Here is a 21071-nt window from a genome sequence, read left to right on the forward strand (position 1 = left end):
TGGCTAACATGCGTTGCGTATTAAATGTTTCACAAATAAGGCTACTCTTGTCAATAGTTTAACGTTTGTGCAAGTTAACAGTTCCTTGTATTTAATTGTTTTTGGCCTATTAAAATAATAGGTTGGTAGGTATTTTCTTCTGACATTTGAAAAGGATGGGCAAACTAGTAAGTAGTGGTATTCATCACCAAAGTCTGACCTACCAATATGACAGTATCTTTCTGCGTAGTCAACATTATTATACCTTCCTATTTCTATCGGGAATTTGTGGTTTGCCATACGGAATTTACTCATAAAGAATTTCAAATTAGGAGCAAGATTTAAAAAGTATTTTTCTAATTCGAGGGTTTCCTTGAACAGTGAGTAGTTTTTGCCTTTAGAAGAGTTATTCATTACAGAGTACCAATCTTGTTTAAACTGATCGATAAGGACTTGTTTAACACATTTATGTAAATTAGGGTTTATATTTGTAGATTGTTGTAACCATACATTGGAAAACCCAGTATTATCTAAAATTGATTTGATATGATCTATCCATTTGAAAGATCTGGAATTATCATTTTGCATAGACTAATAGCAAATATGTGATAATTTAGTTTGTTTACCTCGAAGAATGGATATCTATAATTTTATCATTTTACATTTTATGGTAATTTCTAATGGGTATCGTCCAGTTTCACCATACAGCATATAAGCAGGCGTGCTCATTTTAGTTTTTCTTATTTTTCTGAGAAAACTAAGATGAACTTGCTCAATAATTTTTAGGTTTTCATAGCCCCATACCTCAGCAGAGTATACTAGTATTGGCAATATTGTATGGTCAAATAATTGTAATTGTAAGTCTGTCGGAATATCTAGATTGTAAATACGTTTATATAGTAAGTGGATTGCCTTTTTGGCCTGTTCAACTAAATGTTTTTTTGCGTTAAGAAAACTTCCAGAGCTTGAAAAGAATACTATTTTTATATTTTTAGTATTTATATTTAGTAACCGTTTCTATTATATTTTCTCCTATTTTGAAATTATAGCGAGTCGGCCTATTAGTGCCAAAAACAACTATCTTTATTTTATCGATATTGACCTTTAAATCAAAAGTACTGCAATAATTATCAAAATCATCAATCATTTTTTGCAAATCTGTTTCAGTTTCGCTAAGTAGCGCTGTATCGTCAGCGTAAAGTAGGGCGAGTATTTTTAAATAGGTAACCAAATGTTGTTCGTTGCGTACACTTATTTCGACTCCTGTATTGTTCAGATTGAGAAGGTAGGATGCTAAATCATTTAGAAAAATTGCGAACATTACCGGTGACAAATTTTCTCCTTGTCGGACCCCCTTTTACTTTCAAAGAATGGTGATAGTATGTTATTATCACCGGAAACACAGGATTTGATATCGCTATACAAATTGTATATCATACGAATGAATTTGCCTGATATGCCATACTGGAGTAGTTTTCTCCACAAATACACTTTGTTAATATTGTCAAATGCAGAGGAAAAATCGACAAAACAGCAGTATATTGTTTTTTTCTAGCCCGTAGTAGATCTATAAGTTTATACAAAACAAAAATGTGATCAGTCGTTGCATATTTTGCTCTGAAACCAGCTTGATTTTCTTCTAGTATAGAATTTTCTTCCAAATATTTATTTAATCTATTAATTAACAGCGATGTGAATAATTTTCCAAGATGACTTAGAATTGTTATTGGTCTGTAAATTTTACAATTTTGCGGGCTTCCTTTATTTTTATAAATGGGCCGAATAATACCCGCTGTCCAAACTTCGGGTATATGACCTGTCTCCAAGATAATATTAAATAATTTTAAATAAATTGGCATAAGTGATGAGCACGTAGCTTTATTGTGTTCGTTAAGGATGCAATCAAATTGAGAAGGGCATTTTCCGTTATTCAAATTGTTAATACATTTTTCAATTTCACAACGGGAGAACGGCCGATTTAGTATGTCATTATTTATTGTGCGGTCTAAGGGAGGCAACTCGAAAACTTCTCGATTGCTACTATCATTCAGATTTTTAAAATAGTTATACATATCTGATAAGGGGGATAGAGCGCTGCGAGTTTTTTTTTTATTCACTCTGTTAAGATACGACCAGTACTCTTTGGGTTTGTGGGTTTTTAAATTAAGTTTACGTGCTGTTATTTCTTTATGCTTACTTATAAATTTATTCATCGTACTTTTATAAGCATGACTAGCTGTTAATGGAAGTTATTTATTTGGTAAATAGGAATAACAAATTTTTATTTATAAAAATCTAGTTTAAATTTGATATTTTGCAAAATAAAAGGAACTACTTAAAGCCTAATAAGCTGAGGAAGTTTCAAGAAATCAGGATTGTTAAAGTAACTTTGCACCAGATGATCAATTTGCAAGAAAATTGTCGAAAACTGACATAAACTTGGTATTAATGTGTACGATGCATTGAAACTTTCTATAAACTAAAGTTCCTCATAGTTTATAATTTATTTAAGTTTAGCAGTTATTTTGTATTTTTCCATTAAAAAAGATTACTGGGTATGTCTACCTAGTAGAAATCATTCCTAATGCGTGATTTGCTAGTCGTTGTTATCACATGATATTACCAAGTTAGGTATACTGCTTAAATATACCACTCGTTTAAAGTAAGCCTTCATAGCATAGTGGTGAACAGTCCCTTTAAGATAAAAAAAATATAGATCCATGACAAAGTTTTTTCTGTTTTTACAAATATTTCTGTTTTCAATGTATGTACTTTTCAATTGAATGTATAATTTCTTAATTTCAAGAGATAAATGTGACTTTAGGGAAACTTTTTGCAATGATCATCATCTATTTTTACATTATGTCAACATATTACTTTTCATCTATAACGAGATCATTTAAATTATGCCAAAGCTCAATTTTATTCACAAGAAATAATAACTTTTTAAATACATTTCAATTACCAATTTGCAAATAACGTTTTCCGGATAATAGTAATGCTTACACATCATATACAAAAGTTATTGTTCAAAAACACTAAATTGTTGTTCGCCTCTTTTTAGATTAACAATTTCTTTTAAGCTGTTGCTTATTTCTTTTAATATTGAGTTTGTTTGCTCCTGAGCAAGAACCATCCTCAGACTTAAATCCTCTTCCTCCATTTTCTTTTTCTTCTTTTCGCTCTTCCCAGGCTCCTCCAACTTTCTCTTGGCTGTTGAGGATGGTCCTGGTGTGATGTCTGCAAAATATATTTACAATTTTATGGCATGATATCATTTATCACTTAAAGTCTTAATTACATGAATATATTATGATTCATGTACAGTACATCAGTAATGGAGTTAACACTGCTCTTTACTCAATTATTTAATTAAAGCTGCACTCTCACAGATAGGCAGTTTCCACATTTTTTTTAAATTTGCATCTCTAAATCAGCTGATGTTGGCATCAAAGCTTTCAATTCATTCATAAATGTAAAACTAAAAAAAAATAACAGATCTCAATTGTGGAAAACTGCCGTAAATTACAAATATAAATGTTTAAAAAACTACAATTTGATCTTTTGTCACCTGTCTTATATAAATTGTTTTCAGATATTTACCCCAAAATTAGCTTGTTCCAAGAACTTTTTTGTCACTATGGCCAATCTGTGAGAGTGCAACTTTAAATATTGTTGAATTTGTCATAAGGAATCGAATTCCTTAAGTCTTCCTATTTTCTATCATGAAACATCTCTTTTTTAAACAATGAAAGTTCCAGTTCTTATTACTTAAAGTGTTACCAAAACATATTGCAAGTGAATACAGAGAGATGAGTCAATTGTACATGTACAAGTAAACAAAATACTGATATTCAACTGGTATTTCTTATGTCATATGTTTTTTGGATTTGAATTCATTTATTGGAACTGTTCAACCTACCACTCCCTGTTCCTTCTGGTGATGAGACCTCTCCTGTCTTGACCTCAAGTGAAGTTGCCGGGACCTCTGAAGACATGATGCCATTCAATTGTTCTGTATGGTGAATTACAATTGGTTGTCAGTAATTTGTAGTAATAAATGTATTTAAATACAAAACAGGCTAATGCTGTCATGTCTGTACCCTACAATTAACCCATATTCATGTTGTCACAATAACAACTTCATGTTAATATATTTCCGTTTTTGATTAAGGTACTTATCAGTTCAGGGCATGCTGTTTATTTTGTAACACAAACTTACCACTAGTGTCGATCCCCCCTTCTATCCCAGAAACAGACACCTTTGGTATGGTTGCAAGGACCTGGAAAGGAGAAATCTGTTTTTCAAAATGAAACTTTTTCACGAAAATATTCAGTAAGAAAATATTCAGTAAGTACACTACCAAAAATCCAGTGGAAAAGGTAAGCATAATTTTATTAATTGTATTTAATATTATATTTTCAGAATGGCGGCAGATATGAATGCAAATACACAACGACAAGAAGAGTTGGGATTTGGAGAAGGTGTGTCAGGAAGTCAAGGTATTTTTCAAAAGTATAGTAGAAGTACTAATGGCGGATTTAATGAAACCGTCACATTTTCACGAACCTTTATTCACTTTCTCGGGCCGGGAGTCGACAAAGCAGGGGCCAAAGTAGAAAGTAATGCTGAAGGAGAGCTATGCTACTCATTTGATTGGGGCGCAAGTATTGTACCATATAATAATACTAAATGTGCAGTAACACCATCACATTTGTGGCCGTATATGATGAGAGCTAACAGTTAGAATATTAGGTCATTCTTGTAAATTACATGATTTAATAACAAGTAGAGATGAAATTCAATCGGATGGGCGCGTAGTAACAACACCGCAACATGATACAATAGAAGTATTTTATGATAGTAATCAATTTTTGAGACCACATAATATAGTACCAATAGGAACTTAAAGTATATTTGATTTAAATTGTGGATTAAGAAAAATAGAGCCTGATACATGGGAAGAAGGATTACTTCCCAGAGTAAAAGTTCAATTTCCGAGTGAGCAGTATAACAGTACTAAAAATGAGTCACAACGCGACTTCCGTATCCGGGCTTTTGATGTATATAATGGTCTGTATCATATACACGCTTGGCATACAGGAAAAGATTTGAGTTTTGACACAAAATTTGACTCATGTAGAATACCAGTAGGTACATTCGCAGATCAACATGATTTACCATGTAATACAAATTCATTATCATTAGCAAATCAATTGTTAGAAACAGTATGGGGAGTACAAGCCAATATGGCTACACAAGCAAATAGATCACCCATAATGCCCGCAATGCCTGTATTTTTAAGATTTTGTCCGGTATACACAGCTAGAGGAAGAGCAATGAAACGAGCTCAAATGAAAGTAACATATATACAAGTACAATAGAGTTCTATTATTCACCACATATGGGAATAGAAATGCTTATGTTAGGTAATCAAGGACAAAGGTTATCTACACCATATCATGATCCATACGAGGCTGCGGCAGCCGATATAAATAGATATAATCCTAGTGTAAGAGCCCATAATTTCGTAATGCCTATGACATCATATATTCATACAGAAACATCGGAAGTAAAAAATAAAGATGAAAAATAATATGCCTGATAAAATATCCGCAACAGAAACAATGCAAGCTAGGGTTAAGAAAAATTTGACTGATAATAAATATCTTATAACAAAACCAGTCGCCGATGAAGCTTCCGGTGTATCAATAATAACTAAAATCGCCGAAAAACCAGTAACAATAAAAGATAGTAAAAATCATAATGCAGCAACAACTGTACCATTGACTGGTCCTCATTTAATAAAGGGTGAACTACGAAATGTTAATCAAAGAGCGCCCGAATTTACGGCAACTGCATTAAATGACATAGGCTTAGATTCTGATGATAGAAAAATAATGGACGAAATATTAGATTTAGAACACGTCGATAATATAGTAGATGGCACATTCTTCGATTATACATATAAACATAAAGATGATGCTAAAAATAATGAGCCTTTATTGCGTGAAAAAACATCCGGAAATCCGGTATTGCCCGTTAATGTAGTACCAATGGTAGACGGTGATGTAGTAACTAGAAATTATAGGGACTTAAGACCTGCACAAGCATGGCGTCTATTAGGTTTAGATAATCCACCAGTATGGACTAAAACACAAGGCAAACAAAAGGGTCAGCATTATACACCATGGCCAACATTAGGTGAATATGGTACAGTAAGGGGAGGGTTCTGTGATATTCGAGATTTGACAGCAGTAAAAAGATTAAATGAGCGTCATTTATTGGGTAAATTTGATACACTCAATAGAGCTAACTTACTTAGATATGTTAAACAAGATGTTGGCCAGCATCCAATTCCATTAGCGGCCGTTAGTGGACTGCAATCGAGTACGCTTACAACTCCATTGCAGGTAACAGGACAATTCGTCTTACCAGAACCATTACCATCAACCGGAAACGTATCAACGCAGCGACTGATACAGTATTGTCCCAGATAAAAGCCGGGACACAGAAGGACTTAATAGATTTGGTTAAAGACTACGATTGGGGCAACTCGCAAGACGATATTTTCGAAGATCAACCCTCAGCAAAGAGGCGTAAACTAGATGGGCAGAAATAATGGCGGGGCAATCAAGGTTTGAACCATTTGTAGATGATAGTAGTACTTACGTAGATTTAAAATTGTTTTTAAGAAATTTGCAATTATATATCGATGCAGATAGAAGGGATTTCAAAAATCTATATCACCCTATCCTTCAGGAAAAAAACGAAGCGGCGCCTTCTCCCGAGTAATGCAGTATTTAAATCGAAAATGTTTGATGATTTTAGCTACTGTCACCCCACATTCTCAAAAAGCGATACTTTTGCGTACCATACTTATGGTTATAGAATTTTGTATCAAGGCGATGACGTTAAAACGCATAGTACGATCGGACTTACAGTCATTAGAATAATACTAAATTATGAAGGACCTACGTTAAAATATTATTATAATAAAAATAATTCAATACTATATACCTCCGAGTATGAAATATATGTAAAATGGGATGATGAAAAAGAACAATTCGAGGATGAATTTACAGTAGGAGTATATATATGTGAAAATTTATCACTAATATTACAACAACAAAACTTACATGACGAGGGAATTAAATCGAACCAAGATAGTATGGCATCAATGTTAAATTTACTGGCAGATACACGAAAAGCTATAAGAAATTTACAATCATATGCGGAAGAAACGCGAAATAAGTTTGACACAATAAATAAAACAATGGCCGATTTTAAATCACAATTAGGCGTAACAGGTAAAGTTACGTGGTTCGATGCAATAGAAAATACTATTTTTAATACTGGGAAATTAGGAATAACAATAGGGGGTTATTATTAGATAAAACCTCTAAACCGTATAGAGAAGTGGCGGGAATAGTACTTGAAACTACGTCAACAATAACAGCGACAGTAACCGAAATAAGAGAAACAATAACAGCAATAAATACTGCTATGGAAACAGAAGAATGCTGTAAATGCAACAAAATCATTAGTAACAGAAACAGGGACTCAAATACACAATATAAAAAATGATATATCTGATTTAAAAAAGGAAATATTAGACGAAGATATGAACATGGATAGTTTAAAAAAAAAGAAGAAGAATTTGAGAGTGCGCATGATACTAAATGTATGCAAATGGAACGTACATTTCAACAAATAATTTCCGGTGGTACTGAGATATCGTATACCCCCATGAAAAGGCCAACAACCACTTCAGATAGGGAAGAAGACATGCAATATGATTGGGCCCCTCCAAATAAAGAGACGTAAGAGGACATCCGGACAGACCCTCTATTGGAAGGAAGCATCTTCAGTGTAGTCATCTCAAACATAGGAAACAGACTGACAGGTCTACTTCCGCTAGCAGCCATACAACCAATGCTGCCAAAAAGAGAGGAAAATGGTACTATAAAGAAATCAATGAACGGTACTGTGTTCAGTGGTTATTTGACACAATCAGACTTAGATAATGAAAATTTGTATAGGGATACAGTGACTAAATGGGCATCACCGATAGATGTATACTGTGAATTATCAGATCAGCAAAATGGGGTAGTACAGGCAGTCAAACAACTTCTGAAAGGGGCACCATCATCATTGTTTTGGCATGATGGGGAGGGAGATACAGATTGTCAGATCAACGGTTGGCACGCACATGTACTCATTCATCACAAATCAAGCATACACAATGCATACAGACCATTTATAAGACTGAAAAATGAGTCCAAACAGCAACACTTCAATGTAACATATAGAAAAGTCAGAGGTCCCCATGCCATATTCAATTATATGTTACAGGCGCCTAGGGTGTTCGCTGGCACCAACAACAAAAAAATGTTGTCAATCATTCAAGATTTCAGAGACCCAAACAAAATAGCAAGGTTCTTCAAGGGATATGAGGGGTGTAACGAAACTGATTTAGCTATAGACTAGAAATGTGTCCATAGGACACGGATGCCCCCACTTCGATTTTTTGTCACAGAAAATAAGCCATAATGATTATTCAGGATAATCTGCACATATAGGATAAGTTGAGTTGAGTTGGGTTTTACGGCATCGCAAGACTGTATAGGTTATATGGCGCCATTCAGGCAGGAAAAAACTTGTTGGATCCACATTGGACACATACTTTTCAAGAATTAGATTGGAAACATATATTTTTGAAGTATTTTTGGCAAAAAAGGGCCGTAACTCCTAAATGACTAAAGCGATTTCCATGACTATCGAACTTGATCAAGATATTATGGTCACAAACATGTGTTTAAAGTTTGGTGAGGATTGGACAAACAGTTTTCAAGAATTAGATTGGAAACATATATTTTTGAAGTATTTTTGGCAAAAAAGGGCCGTAACTCCTAAATGACTAAAGCGATTTCCATGACTATCGAACTTGATCAAGATATTATGGTCACAAACATGTGTTTAAAGTTTGGTGAGGATTGGACAAACAGTTTTCAAGAATTAGATTGGAAACATATATTTTTGAAGTATTTTTGGCAAAAAAGGGCCGTAACTCCTAAATGACTAAAGCGATTTCCATGACTATCGAACTTGATCAAGATATTATGGTCACAAACATGTGTTTAAAGTTTGGTGAGGATTGGACAAACGGTTTTCAAGAATTAGATCGGAAACAATCTTCGGGACGTACGTACGTACAGACAGACAGACGTACGTACGGACAAGGGCAACCCTATATGCCGCCACTTTGTGGGGGCATAAAAATACACCCATGGAAGTAGCACCATACTATATGGATGCTCAATTTCCACCAATCAGACCACAACAAGTTGCCATACTTGAACCATTGAAAACACTCAGTCTGCCAGCACAAAAACCTTCAAAATAAGTAGAAAATGTTGACATTCTATTGAAATTCATTGAGAAATACAATCTCACGAGCCCACACAAATTATGTGAACAAATCGTGCGCAATGATATCAAAGAACTCCAGAAATGGAGATATCTGGCAACACTTTCAAACTTCAAGTGTTTGATAGTACAAACCTTGAATGAACATGAAATCAAAAAGGCAATATCAGGCAAAACATACATGGATAGATAGATAGACATTTACAGAATGTCCAGCATCTGACGCAAACATGGCCACATATGAAACTTCACGTTTGTTCAATGCATGGTGCTCAGAGCAAAACATCAAGCCTGCACATCTTTTGCTAGATATGTACGCAATTCTCAACAAAACACACCCAAAGGTCAATACTCTCATGTTACATGGAGCAAGTAATGCCGGCAAAACGTACTGGACTACACCACTATTTTGCTTTCCGGATGTAGTGGGACAAACCATTATGTCCGCCGACTTTGCGTACATGTCATGTGTTGACAAGAAAATCATACAAATTCCTGAGTTGAACTTGGTAAAACAAGACCAAGTGGAAGAGTTTAAAAAAATATCTGAGGGCTTAGACACAAGGGTGAACATAAAAAATCAAGCACCAAAAACACTGAAACGCACACCAGTAGTATTAACGTGTAATACTACACCATGGGCTCCACATTCAAATGAGGAACAGGCACTAAAAAACAGAATGATTTCATACTGCAATTTGCATGAGAGCAATGTATTGAAAAATCAAGGCACTACAGATCCCAGATTCTTAAAAGAAATATTCAGTCACATAAGAGAAAACATGGATGATGAATTGTCCAAACAACTGCAATGTTACGAAGACAAAGACATGCTAGCACATGATCTGATGAATAAATTAGATCTCATATGCCATAAAAAACAATTGACAGTACAAGAATGCGTAGAAAGCGTATTCGTATCAGCACTCACTGCATATGAAGCACCAAAAGACAGACATTGCATCTTAAATCCAGTCGCAATAAGACAATCTGGAGGGGTGGGAGTATGGGCACGAAATATAGTACACGCATTGGCAGTCCTGAATTGCAGACCCAGACAAGTCTATAACATGTACTACATCCTGTGGGACAGAAATGAACCTGAGGTTAATTGGTTTATAGATGGAGAAAGGAAGTACTTGCAACCATGGGAAATGTCTGATGATCAAATGGCAATGTTGAAATTATTGAGAATGAGATGTATGAGATTCAAAGAACAATTAGCTTTCATAGATGAAAGTTGCAATGATGAAATGATGGTTGCCAAATTTGCCATGACGAACCTATCCAATTACATTGAAACATTGAATGAAAGAAGACAGTCACAGATGGATACGGAATGGGAAACCATGGATTATAGCGCATTTGAGGTAGAGGAAACATATCCACAGACACCACCTACGCCATCGTATCAGCCACAGCCGTCAACATGTACTGACCCCACATGTCCATGGGCGCCGAGAAAACCATATCCGGTAAAAAGAAAGAAAAATCTCAGTTTGAAAAAAACCAGTGCAAAGGTACAGAAAATGTTAGCTTGTTGCTTAAACGAATGTGATAGTGACAGTAGTATGGGAGATGTACCAGACAATGAACCGGAAGCTGAGAGGCAAATAGCCAGAGAATTGCAAATGTATTCGGAAGTAGGTCCAGCTGGGGATGCGTGCGACGATTTGATAGATTTTGGCTCTGCAAGTGATGAAATTACGGGAATTACACGTGAAATTGAAATGGGGTCAGAAATGGAAGATGATACGATAATGATAGACAGTGCATATACAAGGGATGAGGCAAGAAATACATTGCAATGTGCAATGAACAATAAATCTCCAACAACACAGCAACAATGTGAGGACTATATCACATTTTATATGTTTTTCAAAAACAAATTCAACAAAGGTACAGAACAATATAAAAGGGCAATAAAACAGTTAGACGGAAGGAGTCTACCGGAAGTAGAAGAATTCTTGAAGCAGGAATTTGGTCTCATGTTTGAAGACCTGGCTCCTTGGCTATAATGTTCGATGGAAATGAATGTACAAATTTGTCAGATGATGAAGAAATCATAATGACTGATCATAGCGAAGATGGAAACGAGTTGCCAGATTCTGATTCCATAATATATTATGATACGGACAATTATGAAGAAGAAATATATTCATTTCAAACATTAAATATTGATGAAGAAGAAATAGATTGGGAAGAAAATGGAGAATTGGCCACAAGATCAGCAATAATAGAAATGTGTAAAGCAAAAATATCATTATGTATGGTTTTATTTAGGGAATATTATAAAGAAAGTCCGGATTATGAACATGTGTGAACTATATGGTTTTGATGATATAAATGAAATTTGTTACACTTGTATGTATTAATCTATGATGTTACAACGTTTAGATGATGAAGAATAAATTATAAACTGTTAATTAATATGTTAATAGTTTAAAAAAAGAGATGTTTACGCTACACGCGACTTAAAGTATGGCTTCGCCCCCGCTACGCGGGATCCCGGAGGGACTTATAAGTCGCGTGTAGCGTAAACATGTAGATTGTCCTCTCACAAAAAAAATTGTGTATGCTTACTACGCGGCGCTACTTTTGGAACTATATTGTGTAGGCGATTGTACCATGGCAGTTAATAGGTTATATGACGTAGTAGCTATAAGCGATTTGATTGGTTAATAGAGCATCGGGTATATAATGAAAAACTTAGAAAATTCGTCATAGATAATTTGCAAGCAGACCAGTACACTACAAAAATCCAGTGGAAAAGGTAAGCATAATTTTATTAATTGTATTTAATATTATATTTTCAGAATGGCGGCAGATATTAATGCAAACACACAACGACAAGAAGAGTTGGGAGTTGGAGAAGGTGTGTCAGGAATTCACTGATACTATAATGTTTGCTTAAAAGGGACCCATTCAATCTTGTTGGGAAAACAAAACTTAAACAAAAAGTCAAGAAATAAAGGGCCATGATCATTTCCATTAACTGAAAAATAGAAGGCTATCACTTGCTTGCTTCAGTTTGTGTTTAGGAAGCCCTGTTTAAAGTTTTTTTTATACAATACAGTAGAGAACAATCATGAACATGTCTTACCTTCTCCTCCCAATCCTTAATGTTCATCTCAATGGGCTCGCCACCTCCGGTTTGTTTGTGGCCGTGAAGCTGCCCCATGACCTTCTTTTTCACTACAGACTGCATAAAGAAAAAATGTGTTTACATTATTGACATTACGTTGCATGTGTTACTTACAGATCATACAACTTATCTACTACATAGCAATATTACTTTCATTAAACTACACAATAAATAGTTGTTGTAGTTAATAGCAATAGATAAACACAATACCTCAACATTATCTCATCATAGAGGTTTTAAGGCACTTTACCCTGGGTTAATTATAGAGCATTATACATGTATGATCATTTGCATACTGGCATTATTTGAGAAAATAAAAATTCAAACATGCAATTTACTCATGTATCTATAGTGCCCTCAATTTTAATAAACAGAACACATTGTGTACCTTATTCAAGTGGTTGTTAGGAATTATATTTAAGGATTAAAATTTGACATGCTGCATTTTATTGGGGTATGATATGCAATGGGGCTGTTCAAAGTGGACGGAGTCCGGAGGATGACAGGACAAAAGTAACAAACAAACGCATGTGATTTTGATGGGAAATTCCATAGCACTTTATACAGAATTAATGTGGAATTGATAAACAACAACCATCATTTAGGAATAAAGTGTTAATGTAAATATTGTACCTTCAAGTCGATCCATTTTTTCTTCACTTCTCCAGCGTCCCGGCCATGCCCACCAACACTGTTTACTCTATAAAGGTATAACATTTTTCTTAGCAGTGGTCAAAATTAACACAAGCCCGCAAGCCCTGCACTGGTAAAATGTCATTGGGCTTGCTCAATAGCAGGGCTTGTTAAAAATTTTGATGCCAAGCAATAGTATAAAAATTCGGGCTTGTTGATCCCAAAGTCTAATTTCGATGACTGCCTTAGTCCAAATAATTGTACGTTGGCAGATTTCTATAAAAATAAATTTCAAAGACAAAAAATAAAATAAAAATATGTGAAAATGGTATATCTGTGAGAGTTCAACTTTAATTTGCAACAAATAATTGTTGATTAGAAGAATCAAAAACTGTGAATGAAATTAATCTGCCAAAATCAGAAATTTTGTGGATTTAAAAAAAAATGCATTGGGCATCAATTGTCGGGTTCTTAATATTTGTGTATTCTTCATCTTTTGAAAGGCCTAAACCTTGCATAATACATTACAATTTGTCAGATCAACGAAATCAACAAAAATCATGTTTGATGAAAGGTACTGGTTTGACAGTCCTTTCAACCAATTGATACAATATGTGTTTTATTCTAGACATCTTAATGGTCTTGACTATGGTACGATGATTGCACATGAGCCTCAATTTTGTCAAACAATGATAACCCTTCGAAGCAAAGGTAAAGACCTAAAGAAACAAGGAAAGTGAAATAAGTCCATGGAAGCAGACGCCATCAGTGATGCCGAAAAAGTTCGAGTGTATGCAACCGGGGAACTTGGAAATCACAACCCAAGAAGCTTGATGAACACTCTCTGGTTAAATACAACCACCCACTTTGGAATAAGTGGTGGAGGCACCGAACATAGGTTAATATAATTTATTGCACGTGCTTTCAAAAATCATACAAGGTTTTGTAATAAAAGTATATAATTCATTATTAGGGGTCACTATTCTTTATTCCTATAGAAACACTTCAGAAAGTATTTAGTAACATATATGGAGAAAAACTATCTTTGTATTCAAATTTTGGATTTAATTTCTAAAAAAATACCAGTTTAACTACAAAATTATGATGAAATACCTAATTTTGAAGTGTACTGGTGTCCTTTTTCAACTGTTTGTGTCCTTGTGACATCGAATGTCCAACGCTGAATTGTTTTAGGTAGCCAACTTTTGTTTTGGAGTCACATCTGAAATAAGTTAACTTGTCATAAATATTAGGAATCATGTCTGTAGATTTACTTTATACATTTAGTGGTAAAAAAGTGAACATATTTCAAATAAAAAAACACCTTTGGGCTTTTCTATACATTAACATATATGAAACCATGTCTAATTGTGAAACATTACTATAGGCAACTGATGTGGGAAAATATTCAGCTGGGAATAGAGGGCACTGAGGAAAACTTGAAATTCAATGAGCGCCAGACAAAAACCAGGACTGGTAGTGATATAAATAATGTACGCCGACAAAAACCCAGGATGTATGCCACTTGCACTGAAAGGTGTCCAGTGGTTACATACAAACAGTACGCTGACCACAGACCAGTGAACTTTTCCGGTACAATTTTGTTAAAAATATTCTGGCTTTGTTTTTAATATATCATATGCTCAGTATTATTTTTGTACGATAAACTTTTATTAACTTCAAAAAATAAATAATCATATTTTAATGATCCCAATGGCATATTATTTTTTTCCGCAAAATATGCACCAGTCAATTGTAACCACGCCCCCCCCATTCCCCTGGTCCAGGGAATAGCTGGGACTTTCGGTCTAGCCAAGCCCGGGTTAAATCCCCGCTCTGCAGTGACAAAAACTGATGGTAAAATCCCAACCAAATGCCCCCGCAACCCAGGGCGCTATGCTAAGTAAGGCCCATTGCCTGTTCAATATTGCCATAAAGACACAACCACTGCATTCACCCGGGACTGCGGGGCCACCAGGAAGGATAAAAAACGGGCAATTTCTCCGGCTATCCCCCAGGACATGGGGAAGGCGTGGTTTCAATTGACTGGTGCATTATTAAAAAGTCATCGCTACTAAGTCAACAGATTAAAATATATCAAAATATTCAAGATTCAGTTTTTTGCCTCACTATTATTGGGCTATCACTTGTAGAAATTCAAAAGCGCTGTTTAATCTTTACAGGTTTCAAAAAAGCTATATGAGAAATACCTGTTGATCATGGATCCCCTTGCTTTTTTTGCAGCCGATGATCATCCTTTCTATCTGGCAGTGGTAACCAACAAGGTCCACCCTGTGGAGCATGAACAGTGGTTCCTGGCCGCTGCCAAAGGTCGTAATAAGCTAGACCCCTTCATGAAAAAGATGGCCTAACGAGCAGGATTTCCAGCTTTGATGGACGGGAAGAGGCTGACAAACACGAGTGCATGGAAGAGACTTTGCCAAAAACTTTTGAAGTCAAATGTACCCGACACTCAGGCTATTTTGATAACTGGTCACAACAATCAGGATCACTCGATAATTACAGAGTCCTATCTAATGAGGCCTAACAAAAAATATGTCTGTTTCCTGTAACATGCTTAAAAAAAAGATGGGTCGGTAGGTAGGGATTTTTTTGACAGCCATTGTATATGTATTTCAGTTGTAGAATGCATCCTTATTAAGGGCAAGACCTGGGTTCGACCTCCAGCGGTGGCAAAATAATGTGCAATTTTGAGCATTGTCAGTATGTTCATCAGGGAAGCAGTTCATTTTTACACTTCGCAAATATAACCCAGTGAAAAAGTGAATCAAATAACATTTAGACAATTTATTTTTGGCAAATGTTTTAAACAAAACTTTCAAAATGCAAACACTTTGTAGTAATAAAACATGATATTATTGAACAAACTATTTTAAAATAGACTCTGTAATAATATCAAGTTGTATTACAATTAAATGTACATGGCAACTATTATAATCAAAACAGTTGGCTAGACATGGTAAGAATCATAACTTGACTATAAAATTTGACTACCCGTACGAAATTTTTCGTCCGGAATTGACACGTAATTTAACTATAAGTTCCGGGCGGAGATATTTTCCAGGCGTAGTTTGAATAATATAATGTTTAGTGTTAGAGGCGGAACCCGGCCGGGTTCCGGCCAGGTTTTTGGGGCGAAATATGTAAATGAGGTGGGACGGATTTCAAATTCCGGCGGAATTTCAGGTTACGGGCGGATTTCAGATTTAGCTTGATTTTTTGTTACGGGCGGAATTTCAGATTACGGGCGGAAATTCAGATTGAGACGGAATTTCGGTTGTGGGCGGACTTTAAGATTACGTGCGGAATTTCAGATTCAGACGGAATTTCAGTTACTGGCAGAATTTTAGTTTACAGGCGGATATTCATACATATGTCACATGGAGTTTAATTAATTTTAATTTTATGAGCGCAATAATTTACATGCGAAAACTATCATTAATTAACGGACTGAAAAACAATGTAAATGACCATACCCAAGCTTACTCAATTTATTCTGCATTTCCAATATAAATACGCAGAATAATAAAAGTTAAATTATCATATTGGCTATAAAATATAATTCAAGTCACAGTAAAATGAGTACCTCTTGGTGGTGGCCAGATTTAAATCTACTTCAGGGAACGTCATGGCAGCATTTTCTGTCATATCACACACTCTGAAAATAAGACATTATATTTTTTTATTAAACCGAAAGTATATGCTTTCTTATCATCAGAGAACCGAAAGCTTTTTTTCTCAAAACAACAACAACACACTTATAAAAGTGATATAAGACGAGTGCTATATTGCTTAACTCTGTGTATGGATACCTAAGTATTCGGTATATAATTTAGCATAATGATTTGTAAAAGGGTAACCATGAGCCTTAACTTCTGCCTTATGGTAATATTTTAGGCTGTCTACTTGTAATACAGTATCTACCTTCGAGTATTGCCAGTGGCCAAGCATATGCTTTCTTGCCTCACCATGGCGAGGTTTCCCAATACCAGTTACCCATGGAGTTCGCCAGTTTGGTGATGGTGTATACCTTTTCAATGAGGTCACACATCAAGTTGTCTCCTATTGCCCCCTTTCGGATAGCATTGGTACATGTTTCGCTCTATAAACCTCACTGTGAGGTAATAGCCTCACCTGTAAATAAGTTGAAACTTGGGAACGTTTTCTTATACTGTATCTTGTAAATAAAGTTTTAATGATTGCCTTCTATTGAAATTGTGTATTTCAGGTTTATTTGATAGTATTGTATAATTTACATTCCTGAATTGAAAAATGATCTATGGATAACCCTGTAACACATTTCAACAATTACAGAAATAAAGTCATACGTAACATGCCATTTAAGTTGCATGCCATAGTACAAGGCTGGTTGAATTGTATTCCAAATAAATGTTTATTAAAGTCAGTTTAGTTAAGAAAATGTTATTTATATTTACAAAGTCACAAACTTCTGAGCGTAAGGTTTTATTTGCCATTATAGTATCATAACATTATGATTAAACAAACAGGTATAATTAAATGTGTAGTGTTTCTTGTAGCAAACTCATTAAGGTAGCAACGACCCCTGGAATAACCGTTTGATTAACATTCTGATATGTGTATGAACAAAATAAGTAGAGAACATGATTATGTTTCGGGTGGCCAGAAGATTTAATGACTGAGCAATTTTGAAATGTATTCTTACCACGACAGAGTTGCCTTGGGTTACCGGAGTGTTGGTTGGCATGAGTTTTCTAGCGAAGTTGACCTTCTTAGTTGCTCCGATAACTGTAAAAGTTGTTTGATTAATTGCAACAATCACCTTATAACAATTAAATGATGACTTATTTTAGCTGTTTACACAATCCATATTATTTTGATATAACTGCTCTCATTTATATCCTTATTGTATCATGAATTACATCTTTATAAAATATATATGGCACATTAATTAATTAAGCACTTTAGAGGTTTACTCGAGAAAAGCATTACCTTTGCTGTGAAATTTGTTGATGGAGATGCAGTCGAATTCTACGTGTTAAGTGGCTGCTGAAATATCAAGAAGAACACATGTATAATGCAGTTATTTCTGTTCAATAAATTTATTAATTTAAAGATTGTTTTTAAAATTAAGACTAAAACCGTTATTCCAGCATAATGTAGAACTTAATTAACAGTGTGTTGTTTAAAATGAGTATTTGTGAACTCGGTAGATTCCGGCAGGTTTAATTTTGATAACACCGACAGCAATTTTTACCCGGAAACTTTCATAGAAAGCCGAGGGTTAATGCTGATATCTATTTTTCGTTGCACATATGAACTTCTTTATGAAGTTTAATGATTGCGAGAATGCTTTTCGGGTGAAAATTATGTAACAAGGCAAATATAAGGTAATATGGTTGTAATAAACAGTATTGATACCCAACCAAATATTTTGTAAAGCATAAACTAAGCATTCTTAATCCCATCGAACTATCTCGATGTAAATCAAACAAAATAAATGTAAAAGTGAGAACAGACAAACACAATTTCAAAACCAGTACTGGTAAAACGAGAAATAGAAAAGATACCTCCATCTTTCACGGCCACGTACCCCTTTGAATTGTTGCATTTGATTATCCGCCAGTCTCACACAGCATATGCATTTTATTTCGCGATTCAAAATTTGTTTTTATTATCAATCACGGCTAATGTTCCATCTGTTGGTCAATACACACAACCATACGTTTTAACTATAACGTTTCTCACGCAAGTTCAAATGTTTTCTTGGTAAAAGTTTAGTTATCCATTATTCGAAAGCGCGGTACATGTATGTCTATCAGTAATGGTTTCTGTGGGCATCTTATGAAACACATGACCGGAATAAATAAAGGTTAAGGTTCTCAAAGGGAAATCCGACCAGATTTTTGCATGATAAGGCGAGCATTTATGAGCAGCTGGATCTTGTACCCCATTGATAGTCCATGAGGCTTATCGGTGACTCAAATATTGAAGCACAGTATTGTACATGACCTCGAATCGAGTGGAAATCAATTATTTATAGCCGACTGGGCTAAGTTTAGTTCAATTGCTATAAGTGGTTGATGTTATAATGTCCCAATTAGTGTCATAAGTAACATTTTAAGTGGACTTTAGAAGTTCATAAAAGCTGAGTGTAAATTTATATCATGGGATGTTTAGCTTTTATTTCGCTATGTGAAATCTAAATGATAAACAGAACAAAAACAATTCAATCATTTGCATGACTTTCGAATTATTTTGGATTTTTGGGCTGAAAATATTAGGCTTAGTTCGAAATTACGCTCCCCTAAAATGTTTTAAGTAGGATATTCCGTCCCAACGGTTTCGTAGAAAAAACAAAGTACGAAATTCCGTGTCACACAAATGTTAAAGTAAATAAATACGCCCGTAATTTGTTTACACCTGCAACTTCCAATATTTTTACGCCCAGAATCCACTAGAAACTTATAGGGATATCGGGCGGAATAATGATTCCGTCCATAATCCAGGCGGAATTCACCGATTCCGTGCCAATTCCGCCTCAATTCCGCCCCTTTATTTCGTACGGGTAGCATCAAACCGCTGTTACAACATGAACCTGGCAAGAATCTCCACAAAACATATATAAATCAATACTTCCAATGTTAAATTACTAGACTCAATGACTAATGCATGTTCGTTATGTAACCCAATGCATCCTTGTCAAATTCCAATATGCACCAGCGATTGTTTAGTTGCAACAACATCTTTTTACTTTAACTTTCAGTTTCACTTTAACGTTTATCTTTTCTTCCGGAAGTAAACAAAAACATTAAACGTTCCTATTGCCAATATTGCAACATTGTATTTTTCATAAAGGGCATAACCATCACTGTTACACAATACTGTTTCGTTATAAAACTTAACTGTAACACTGACAACGATTTACGAAGTTCTCCTTTCACTTTCATTAAAATTGGCAGGAAGTTAGCGTGCACCTGTTTCCCGCGCTTTTTACACTATGCTTGGCTTTGCCAAATTTCATCTCTATCCTTGAACTTTGTGAATTTAACAATAATAGTGCATTTATCGGCACTAGCATTCGATTTCATACGATGTGCCCGCTCTATATCAATATTTTCGAGATGTGGCAAATTTAAGTCATTTTTGATGAATGAGCGCACCTTATTTTCTGTTCATTCCATGGTTCATTGATTTTACCTTGTATACCATTGAATTTCAAGTTGTTGCGCTTTATTTGAGCTTCACAATTGTCTGTCTTGGATTTTAGAAAATCAATTTCTTTCCATAGCGATGCATTTCTGATTTAAATTGATCATTTTCGATTTTCAAGTCCGCAACTGTAGTATGAATGTCGTCAATTTTGGTAATTAAAGATAAAAAATCATCTCTAATGTCCTTTTTAAAGTCTCTCAAGTATGCTAATACCTCGGCATTATTGTTATCACTACTGACACACTATCTTTCCGAGCACCCGCGCGCTGTGTTTTGGGCCTGGCACCCTGATTCTGATTCATGGGGGTGAATTAGCAACCTGGGCAAAAGACAGCTTCTGTTTCGGGTGGTTCTCTTAAGGGTAGGGTTCTCCAACCATTGCTCCGACCTAGGGATTTGTTGTATGGTGTTTAAGCTGGTCCCTCTGTCTTTTAGCCATAAACTGGTGTGAAAGAAATGACGCCATTAGTTGCATGAAATATAAAAACAGTTCTTTAACATTTGTCATCTATTTTATCAGCATCAGTTTTTTACGGACTTGGCTTCCTTTACTAGAGACCGTTTCGTAATCAAATCGTTCCCATTCAATCGTTTCATCGCCTGTATCTTGTCCAACATTTTGAAATCATCTACACCGCACTTTTGACTTTCTGTCTTTTAACATGAAAT

General features: G+C 35.0%; 2 protein-coding genes across 2 annotated transcripts; one reads left to right on the top strand and one right to left on the bottom strand.

Annotated features, from left to right (window-relative positions):
• Positions 1 to 2264: 2264 nt before the first annotated feature.
• LOC128244545 (uncharacterized) lies at positions 2265 to 13271 on the bottom strand. The gene is made up of 5 exons (XM_052962543.1): positions 13188 to 13271; positions 12513 to 12611; positions 4202 to 4262; positions 3902 to 3994; positions 2265 to 3219 (listed from the first exon to the last, which is right to left on the bottom strand). The coding sequence occupies exons 1-5, from the start codon at positions 13269 to 13271 to the stop codon at positions 3002 to 3004; spliced, it is 555 nt and encodes a 184-aa protein (XP_052818503.1). The 3' UTR covers positions 2265 to 3001.
• On the top strand, positions 6538 to 15988 carry LOC128242532 (uncharacterized). Its single transcript, XM_052959711.1, has 6 exons — positions 6538 to 6618; positions 12226 to 12284; positions 13223 to 13262; positions 13816 to 14085; positions 14575 to 14780; positions 15432 to 15988. Exons 4-6 carry the CDS (start codon positions 13937 to 13939, stop codon positions 15557 to 15559), a joined length of 483 nt encoding a protein of 160 aa, XP_052815671.1. The 5' UTR covers positions 6538 to 6618; positions 12226 to 12284; positions 13223 to 13262; positions 13816 to 13936; the 3' UTR covers positions 15560 to 15988.
• The last annotated feature ends 5083 nt before the right edge of the window (positions 15989 to 21071 follow it).

The sequence above is a fragment of the Mya arenaria genome, chromosome 8, assembly GCF_026914265.1.
Source record: "Mya arenaria isolate MELC-2E11 chromosome 8, ASM2691426v1".
Taxonomy (NCBI): Eukaryota; Metazoa; Mollusca; class Bivalvia; order Myida; family Myidae; genus Mya; species Mya arenaria.